At 34.4% G+C, this 9,947-nt stretch overlaps 1 protein-coding gene across 1 annotated transcript in view; it reads left to right on the forward strand.

The window, feature by feature from the left end:
• The window catches only part of SEPTIN7 (septin 7), an 82,342-nt gene extending 72,892 nt beyond the window's left edge, over nt 1-9,450 (forward strand). The window contains 4 exon segments of the mRNA XM_057367741.1: nt 2,408-2,428; nt 5,234-5,369; nt 7,626-7,765; nt 8,434-9,450. Of these exon segments, the coding sequence (XP_057223724.1) occupies nt 2,408-2,428; nt 5,234-5,369; nt 7,626-7,765; nt 8,434-8,473 (337 nt within the window). The 3' untranslated portion in view covers nt 8,474-9,450.
• The last annotated feature ends 497 nt before the right edge of the window (nt 9,451-9,947 follow it).

Genomic DNA, 9,947 nt, shown 5'->3' on the forward strand with positions numbered 1-9,947 from the left:
AATGCATCTGTGAGTAGGTGTCAAAATTCTGTGACCTTCGTTTACCCCTCCACCCAGTCAGTTGCTGATAGCATTGCTGATACTTCTTTTTGAGCCAGAACCTACACTAAGAGGATCTGGAATTACTTTGCTTTCTGAAGCATGCTTACTTTGCATCTCCTGTCACTTTGGATCACTGTGCTGTCTCACCTGAATATTTCCAGGTGAATGTGCCTTCTGGAACTATTTTCTCCACTGGAAATCTGTTGCTCAGAATGCTGCAGTACTGCAGCTTGGAGATTAGTGAACACAAACAGTGATCTTTGCTTTCAGGGTTTGGGTTTTTTTGTTTTTTTTTTTTTTTTTTTTTTTTCAAGAGAATGGGTAAATTATTGCACTTAGTTTGATTCAACCATCTGAAAGATGGCACAGTATATTGCAAATTTACAAGGAGTATTTTGAACGTTTTGTAAGAGTGTGTTCCCCAGAACAGGGTCACTTAACAAGTAAATGCATGAAGTTCTTTAATGCATGTGCTGGTTATGAAGCAGCTGATTCTGTTCTTTTGTTTTTACATTAACTGTATGTTGAGTTGCAGCATTTTTTTTTTTAAACTTTAACATGCTTTTTTTAGCTTCTGTATGCTTTTGTAACTTTTGGTTTTTTGATCTAGTATAGTTGAAGCCACAGAGAAGGAATTTTCCTAATAACAGTGTGCCTCCTGGAAATTGAGGGGAATGAACAGATTCTAACARTTTATCTGTGCCTCCCCTTAGGAATTTTATGCTTACCTGCTTGCCTTTTGAAAGAAGTGTCTGTGTCTTAAAATGGGKCAATACCAATTCTTTCATCAGAGACAGATCCTGTATCTCTGTATGAGAATGGAGACATGCCCTGTTGCTGTCTGGTGGTGTTACAAGCATATGGGTGAACATAGATAAACCCCCTGGCTCTGGAAACTCCTAAGCTGCTGTTTTTTTGGAAACTTGGAGGGCAGACATACCAGGAGACATGCAGTGGTACTTGTATTTTTCCAGAAGTATCTCCTGCTGGCAGCTGTTGGAGGCTGGATTGACCTTTTGTACCTTTAAAACAGCTGTATTTTATGATCTTAGCAGATCTCAGTTTTTCATGCAGCTGTTAACATATTTCCTTGGACAAAAATGCAAATATGAAAACAAATAGCAGTATGTGCTATGAGCTTTAATAATACTGTGCAGATGAATTGAAACAGTTTCTTTTCTGTCCGGTTTATAATTTTATCTCTGATTTGTCTCCTTTGATGCAGTGAAACCTGACTGTTCTGTGAATAACTTGTTAACCTAAGAGCAATCCAAAGCATGTATGTTCCACGGTTATGGAGATTTTTTTGTATTTTAGGTTTAGRTTTTTCAAATTTTCAATATTATCCCTAACATTAAAATAATAAAATAAAATGTCAGGGGTAGTCTTCACAAAGGTAGATAACTTTGTCTCTTTAAACTGTGGGGTAATTGTGATTTCACATGTGTACTATGTGGCATGAAAAAATGGGCTTTGCTCTCAATTTTAGAAGTTGTAATTTAAGAATTTAATTTAAATTTTAATTTAATTTTAATTTAATTTACATCTTTTGGGTTTGCTGTATGAAGCTGCTATCTTCAGTGAATTTAAAAGTAAAATCTTATTTTTATTGAAAGTCATATTGTACATAATAAAGATGGGCCTTACCCATTTACTGATCTGTTCAGTACCCTGTAACAAAATACACAGTGCTCAAGGCTTCTGCCTGCTAAACCCGGCCTGCTTCCACCTCTTTTGCCTGTAGTCTTGGCGAATTTTGTGAAGTGGCTCTAAGGTCGTGCAGCCCATATGACAGGATGGCAGATCAGAGTTTGCTTTTCCCTCCCTTTGGCGTTCGAGCCGAGTGGCGCTGGGTGAAGCGTCGCGGTGCCCGGGGGAGGTGACACCGCAGCCCGAGACCTCTGCCGGCCGGGGGAGCCAAGTGCGCTCCTGCAGCGCCGCGACATTCCCGGGCGTGCAATGCACTGCCCTCCGCTAGCTGACAAATTCTCAACGAGGAGATAAGCCTCCAGGTGCCATTGGTTTCCGAAAATTTGTTTAGARCAAGTGGTGGTTCATGTCACTAATATTTTAAATCTCTTTTAAAGCATAGATGGTCTAGGAGAGCTATTCCTGAAAGCATCTGCACATCAAACCTGTGTTAATATTGACATGGTGTAGTGATTAACGAACTGAATTTGAAATAAGTATAACAAGCTTTAACTAACAATTTTTTTCTTTTAGTATGAAAAATTGCTTTTGGGAGAGCACATAATTAGCTTTAGGAATCTATTAATATTGAATTTACTTTTTWAATTATTGCTTTTTGGTTTTGTGGTTTTATTTAAGCATGCTAAGCTAAGCCTCTGTATTTTTTGTTTTTTAGATTTGACACAGTTGAAGGCATGTAAGTGGTCATTTAAATTTTTCCAAAAAACTTAAAACAAAAATTCTATAAACAAAAAAAGGATTTCACTGTTTGATGTTTCAAATTTAAAGCAGCTTCCTGGTATCCCACTCTTGGCATTGCTTTTTCCCCTAGCAGTTGGTTTGTTTTTTTTTTCCCTCCTAAAGCTGTGCTACTGTAAATTTTAGGAATTTACAAACGCTTACAGTGACAAATATCTCTGTAAAAACCCATCCTCTTTAAAAATCTTTTGGCTAAGATTTAAGTCAAATTTGGTCAAATTTCAAAAATCAGTAGAAGTTGATAAATTGTGGAATTCCCCCAGTTTCTATCCATAGCTCAGTAATCTTTATATAGATGCTTATAAAGAATTGGTGGAATTTTCATCCTTACCTGTAAATTTACAATTCTTCATTGAATTGGGGATTTATTAACTTTAAGAATTTCTGACTGTGATTTGATCTTACCACCTACTTGCAGAGATTCTAGATGTGTGCAAAGTGGAATAATTTTTAATTTTTGCAGAATAACTTAGAGGACTGTTATTAGATCACATGTCCTCTGAAATCAATTAAATGTTTTATGTCTTTGTTTAGTGGTTTGTGGTTTTTTTTTTTCCCTTCAGCTCTTTTTTTTTCGTTGCGTTTTTTGTTTTTGTTTAAGTCCCTTGTATAATTTTGTCCTGAAATACAGGGTGGTGTGCTTTTACCCGTGTCACATACTTAGGACCTAACAAAACCAGTTGTAACCTGTATTGTAAAGCTCTCAGCTGTAAATGCTCACTTGTGAGTTTATCAAATTTTCTATGTAGACAGATTTTTACCACTTTCTCAAATACAGTTTGAATGAAATCCCCAGTGGATTACTAAGTTGTCAATGAAAGGACAGTTCTGTTCCCCTTTCAAGTTAAAACTGCACCAATGATTCCTCAGTATTTATTCTATTTTGTAGTTAATTTTTGAAGAGCAGATGCATTTGAGAACTTTACATTTCTAAAAGAAAATAGTCTCGTTTTGACARCTGCTTAGCTTCCACAAGTACTGCTACTCACCTCCTCTTTCACTTGTTTAGTATTTTTGTGTATTATTGTCCCTCACCTGTGTTTAACCATTAATTTTTTTCTTGAAAAAGGTTGCTAACAGTTGACCTTTTGAAGGACTGAAGTAAAAGTTAAACTGAAGATCAGTTTCAGTTCTATATATTTGTTGCAACTAGTAATTCAGATTTAGTTTATTTTTTTTTTAAATGGAAATGCCATTTTCTTCCTCCTTGCCCCCTCCCAGCAGTTGTTAGCTTTAAAACATTGATATTTCAGAGAAAAATTAATATGGCTATGAGTTTGTATGACAGTTGTTTGCTTTCACTCTATGGTTAGATGGTGAAAATTGGTGATCAGGAAAGATAAAATGAGCCAATAATGGTCAAACTAGATCTTAATTATGTTTGAATGTCATCTCCATTCCTTTCAGAAGGAGTGGCAAATTCTGACTCTAAAGAGATACTGCTAATTGTATTTCATTTATCWTTGAAAGTTAGCCAATACTTTTCTCCTTTCAGAATGCTTCTTCTACATCAGAACAGGGTTTCTTTGGGGGTTTTGTCCTTCTTGGTTTTTTTTTTTCTTTTTTTAAGAAATGAAAATAAAAATCTTTTTTTTAATAGGACTTGTCTTGCCATCACTGTTTTAYAATTTGCTGGTCTGAGTGATTTTTGCATACATTACATTAGATGTCCTCTGCTGGTTGATTGTAATAATTCCAAATATAATCAGTTCTTCATTTTTGCCAACACAATAGTTAAAACTTTGCCATTTGAAGTCATAGATACTCAAAACTGAAACAAAAGGCCAGTGATTTGTTTTGATTGCTCTTTGTGGAACAGCAGTCTTAACAAAATTCTGTGTAGCAATCATCACTAGATCGCAATCATTCTGTTTTATTAGATGCTTAATTTGAAACTTACTATTTAAAACCCCTATCACTGTAACATGGATAGCAGGCTTATACAGCTTTGAAAATTCAGTAGAATCCAGGAAAGTATACCTATGCATAAATGTATGGAAAAATTAAAAATACAGTATATTAAAATAAAGTATACAGTATATAAAAATAAAGTACATTACTTTATACATTATTAATAGCTTATTAATTACTTTATTATTTATTAATATTTATTAATTACTTTATACATTTATTAATAGCTCTCTAAAGGAAAATCTTTCACCTAACACTTTGAAATACTGATGTTTAGTTGCCCAAACCTTTTTTTTGAAGCTGATCTCTTTTCAAAACTATGAATGGAGCATTCAACACAGTTGAAATGTTAAATGACTCTTGGGCTCACTTGAAGCAGTGAAGATTTAGAGAGAAAGTAGGAATTCAGTCTGTAGTTCTCTTAATTTTCTTGTTATGTTCATTAATTYTTTTATATATTTGAATGGGAAGAAAAAGATGCCTGAAGATCACTTGGACTAYGCTAATTTTCTTTTTCTTGTTATAACATTGATTTCCTTTCTTCCTGTGACCAGGTGGTTCTACAGATAAAAAGTCAAGAGTTTCTGTTAATCTAAATATAATGTGAATCAATTGTGGGGGAGGAAAAGACATTGTATGAAGTGTCTTTTTGAGTAAAGTTTATCTAAACAGTTAATGTAATAATGCAAATTGAATTAAGCTAGCAGTGCCTACAGTGATGTATTTATCTTACTGCTTCAGGATTTTTATCTTGCTTTTTCCAGATGCCCTAATGTAACAGACAGGGAAMAAAGTTCTTATTACCTAACTGCTTCTTCTGGATTTATGGCAGGAGTCCGTTGGCACAGATGGAGGAGGAAAGGAGGGAGCATGTAGCCAAAATGAAAAAAATGGAAATGGAAATGGAACAGGTGTTTGAGATGAAAGTCAAAGAAAAAGTTCAGAAACTGAAGGACTCTGAAGCTGAGGTAATCAAAGTATTTTAAACACCAATATAACTTGAGGCTGAGCAAGTGTAGAGATGGGACTTTTTCCCAAGACTTTACAACATAATTGATTCCATAGTTGGTTTTTATGTGTAAGGACAACACCATTCTTTTCCAGCTTGTTATCTTTGCTGAAATGGTATAAGCCTGAACTTAAAATTTAATTTTAATGTTCACATGCATTTTATTTTTTTTCAGTCATAGCATGTTAAAATATTCTTTAACTTCCTTACCCTGTTTTTCTCCCTTTTCTTTTGAATATTTTGTGCTTATTCTTCCATGTTTTTAAAAGTTCTTGAGACTTTTATGGCTTACACAAGCTAGTGCAGTAATGAAAATTTGCTGTGTGTATTGAAGAAGCATTTCAGGAATTGGACACAATGCCTGTAGGAAATCATTTAAATGAGAATTACTGGACTAAGGAAGAGWCAGGGATATGTTTTTGTCAGTGTTCTGGTCTCATTTGAACAAATTTTGTGGATACTTTTATTTCTGTCATTTCCAGGTGAAGTTCTCACAGTGAAACTGGTTTCTTACAGGCTTCTAGGGGGTCTGAAACTGATCATTTTAAGGGRCTACTATAATTAGAAGTTTGAGTAAAACTAATTTTATAAGTTTCAGGAAAGTAGTTTCTCTCAAGAAGTCTAATAGAAAAGTTCAGAATTGTCAAAGATTCTAAGGAAAATTTGGCTCCAAATTTGAGGAAAAGTGAGGAAACTTTTGTAAGGGTATTTGAAATGCTTGGCAGCCAAGGCACTGTGAAGGAGCCAAGGCAAACTGGATCAGAGGAAAAAAAATCAATCTAGATTTTTTTTGAGAGCTAAATAGATAGGGATATAAGTACTAAGATATATCAGTCAGCAATTGGAGGATTTTAAAGCTAGATGTTTAATCTGGATCATGGTTTTTCTAGTCACTGGGTTTATCCTTCCTCAATTTTTGTCTTGWATCTTTCTGATCCCTTTTGTACTTCTGGTCTCCACATCCTCCCTGTTACGTGGAAAATGAACAAAATTATTTCTGGTTTTCATGTACTGTCTCAGGATTTTTTGACTGAGTATATCCTGTCATACCAGTTTTTAAATGTTCTTGTAATTATTTCTTCTTTTTTCTTCACCATTCATGGCTTTGTAAACTTCCATTGTATTTATCTAAATGTAGAAAAGTAGGCAATAGACTGTGCCATGTAAAAAATGTGTGAAAAGAAATACATTTTCAAGGGTTTGTGTAAAATGAGGTSTTGCAACAGAGTAAGAAAAGAGGAAGTTTTATTTAACTTTCTCTGAAGCATGGAAATCAGGTCRAGGGAGGTGCTGCTGTCCCTTTACTCCACTGTGGTGAGACCCCATGGAATGCTGCCTTCAGCTCTGGGGTCCCTGGCACAGGAAGGACATCCATGTGTTGGAGAGAGTCCAGAGGAKGCCACCAAGACAAGCGAGGGATGGAGGACCTCTTGTAGGAGCAGAGGCTGAGAGAATTGGAATTGCTTAGCCTGGAAAGGAGGAATTAGATTAAGGTCCCTTCTMAGCCAAACCATTGTATGATTAAACTCATTTTAAAAAAATGTTACACCACAGAAGAGGAATCACTTTTCTTGACAAGTGTTGCCATTCTCACATATAACACATTTGATTGTCAGTCTGTCCCTTCAACTTGCAGGAGAGACTTCTAACTCTGTTTTGGAATGTAGACAATTCACTTTCTCAAGAATCCTAATTAATTTAATTAGTGAATAAATTAATCCACTGGATTTTTTTTCCCAAATAGTTCCACAATATAGTTAATGCTATAGGATGAAATCAATGTTTTGGATCTTATCCCTGACAGAAAGTTGAAGATGTTGCTCTTTTATGCATTAGTGATACTCAAATRCTCTGCAATTTGCTGTTTAACGTTTGCATCAAATACCAAAGTTTTTGGTTTTTGTTTTTTTTTCATTTCCTTTTATTTGCCAAATGTAACTGCTTACAAATTCTATTTGTAACTTGGGTAGACTTTGGGGCATTTTCTGTTAACTGTAAAATGAAGCTACGGGATTAGTAATCTTTTGGTTTCTGTTTTATTCAGCTTCTCAAATTAGGCATTGGCAGTACTTACCACCTTAGAGTTTTTAATCTGAGCTGAAGAAAAATATTATACATAATTTTGTTGCATTGATAAGTTTAATGGCTGATATTTATTACAGTTTCAAGAGTTGCTGTGTTTTCTGCATTTACTGACTCTGTTCGTAATCTACAGCTGCAGCGACGCCATGAGCAAATGAAAAAGAATTTGGAGGCACAGCACAAAGAATTAGAGGAAAARCGTCGTCAGTTTGAGGACGAGAAAGCAAACTGGGAGGCTCARCAACGTATTTTGGAGCAACAGAATTCTTCCAGGTAAGTTGGAGTCTTGACATGCAGTTCATGGTAGAAGTTCTGTGGCTTTCTGCTGAAAGGTGATTTCTGAGATAATAATGGCCCATCCATGGTCATTGGCCACTATCAGTTAAAAGCCAAGAAAAATCTTGAACTGTTTTTAATTACTAAGGTCCATATTTCAGCAATGTTTGGAAGATTATTAGCTTCTAAAGCAGATTTTAGTCTGCAAAAACATGGCACCCACACATAAATATATTTATCTAAAAAAATATATGTTTATATTGCTAGACTGCATCAGACTTTTGGGGGATTAAGAATTAAAGCTTTGAGAATTAAAATATTTAATTCCCTTAGTCCTTTGAAAGGGAAGTCTGGTGATAACTGCAAATTGCTTGATTCAAACAGTTGCAAGTATTGTATACATAGTCCGTTTCATCTATTGTGTACATATTTTCATCCATTGTGGTGCAACCAGTTCAGCCTTATTAAAATGTCTGTTTTAAAAGGTGTATATTAGTAATTTTGAGAAAAAAATCAGAGTATGTATGTGTTATTTAACAATTTTTTTTTTTTTTTTTTTTTTTTTTATTATATTTTTTTTTTTTTTTTTTTTTTTTTTATATTTTTTTTTTTTTTTTTTTTTTTTTTTTTTTTTTTTTTTTTTTTTTGTTTTAATGTCATTTTAGAACTTTGGAAAAGAATAAGAAGAAAGGGAAGATATTTTAAATGCATCATTTTGACCACCAGTTATGTATTAGTTGCCAATATGCCAGCCTGGACATCAGTGTTTGTTGGATCCGTTAGACCAATTTTGCACCAGTCGTATCCATAGTAATGGATTTAACAGCATGACAAATTTTTGTTAATTTTGATGGAGAATGAGATGCCTTGARTTGTCTAGGGTGTTGTGTACTTGGAAAAATAACAGCTCTAAGTACCTTTTTTCATTTTTTTTAAACAGGTGTCATTTTAATGCAAAAGAAAACATTTTACTGTTGTACAATCATGTTCTGGTGGTTTGACGGTTTACAGGATATCAAAAAATGCAGGACTCTAGACGGTTTTTAGTGAGGATAAATTGCCATAMTATGATGCAAACAATGCTTCTCTATTATTATAATACAAGAATTCCATTCAGTGCAGCATATACAATAATGTAATTTAGTCTAACACAGTTGACCCTATTTTTGACACTTCCATTGTTTAAAAGGACACATGGAAAAACGAAAGTTRTAAGCTTACAGTGCACCTAAGCTTTTTATAACAACCCTTTTATGTTTTGGATTCTTTAAATATATGCTATTCTCATTTAGTAACTTCTTTAGCCAGAAGGATCTCATTACTGCTTCATTTTTTGTAATAACATTTAATTTAGATATTTTTCCATATATTGGCCCTCCTAAATAGAATATAGCTTCTTTCATATGGTAGGAACCAGTGAGTAAAACTTTCCTTTAACTCCCTTTTTACATTTTATGGTAAGTAGCAGGAAAATGCATTTATAGGTCATTTCTAGGCAAAATTGTGGAGTTAACTACCAACCTGTTTCTACCTGTGTGCAGTCTTTCTTTATTTTACTAGAAATGGGAATATGGCCTCGATAAAAACATCACCATTTTGCATTTAGCTGTATTCATATACTGCATTTCTGTATTTTTGTTTGTATTGTAAAAAGTTACATAATAAACAATGTTGTGATGTAACACTCTGCTGTGTCAGGAATTTTAATGAACAGCTGAGTACTTCTCTGGGAAATGTGTGAACTCTCTGATTGACCTGTGACTTTTATTTGTCTGAGCAATTAGTTTAAGGTGCAGAAGACCCCATCTCCGTGGCCATGCTCTGATTTGGCTAAACAAGGATCTGTCTGTCGTGCCCAGGAGAGGGCACCAAGTGCCTGCACACCCTGTGCTGTGTCCCAGCAGCTCCCCTTCTGGCAGTCCTGCTTTTCCCACTGTCCTTATGTCTTCTGCAAGCTTTTATGACTATCTGGTGCATGGGTGGGATACAACACATTTGTAAGTTGTTAAAAATTGATGRGGATTTCTTATGTCTATGTTTGCCTGTAGAATAATGAAAAATACTTATTTTTGCARATGTTCTCTTTATTATCTCTTTCTTAACTCCTCATTTTTCTTTTACATGAGTTACAGAAATATGATTTATTCAGCTTCTCAAATTAGGCATTTTCAGTAGATTG

The sequence above is a fragment of the Malurus melanocephalus genome, unplaced genomic scaffold (assembly GCF_030028575.1).
Source record: "Malurus melanocephalus ecotype Western Australia unplaced genomic scaffold, MMel_1.1 scaffold_83, whole genome shotgun sequence".
In the NCBI taxonomy this organism is placed as follows: Eukaryota; Metazoa; Chordata; class Aves; order Passeriformes; family Maluridae; genus Malurus; species Malurus melanocephalus.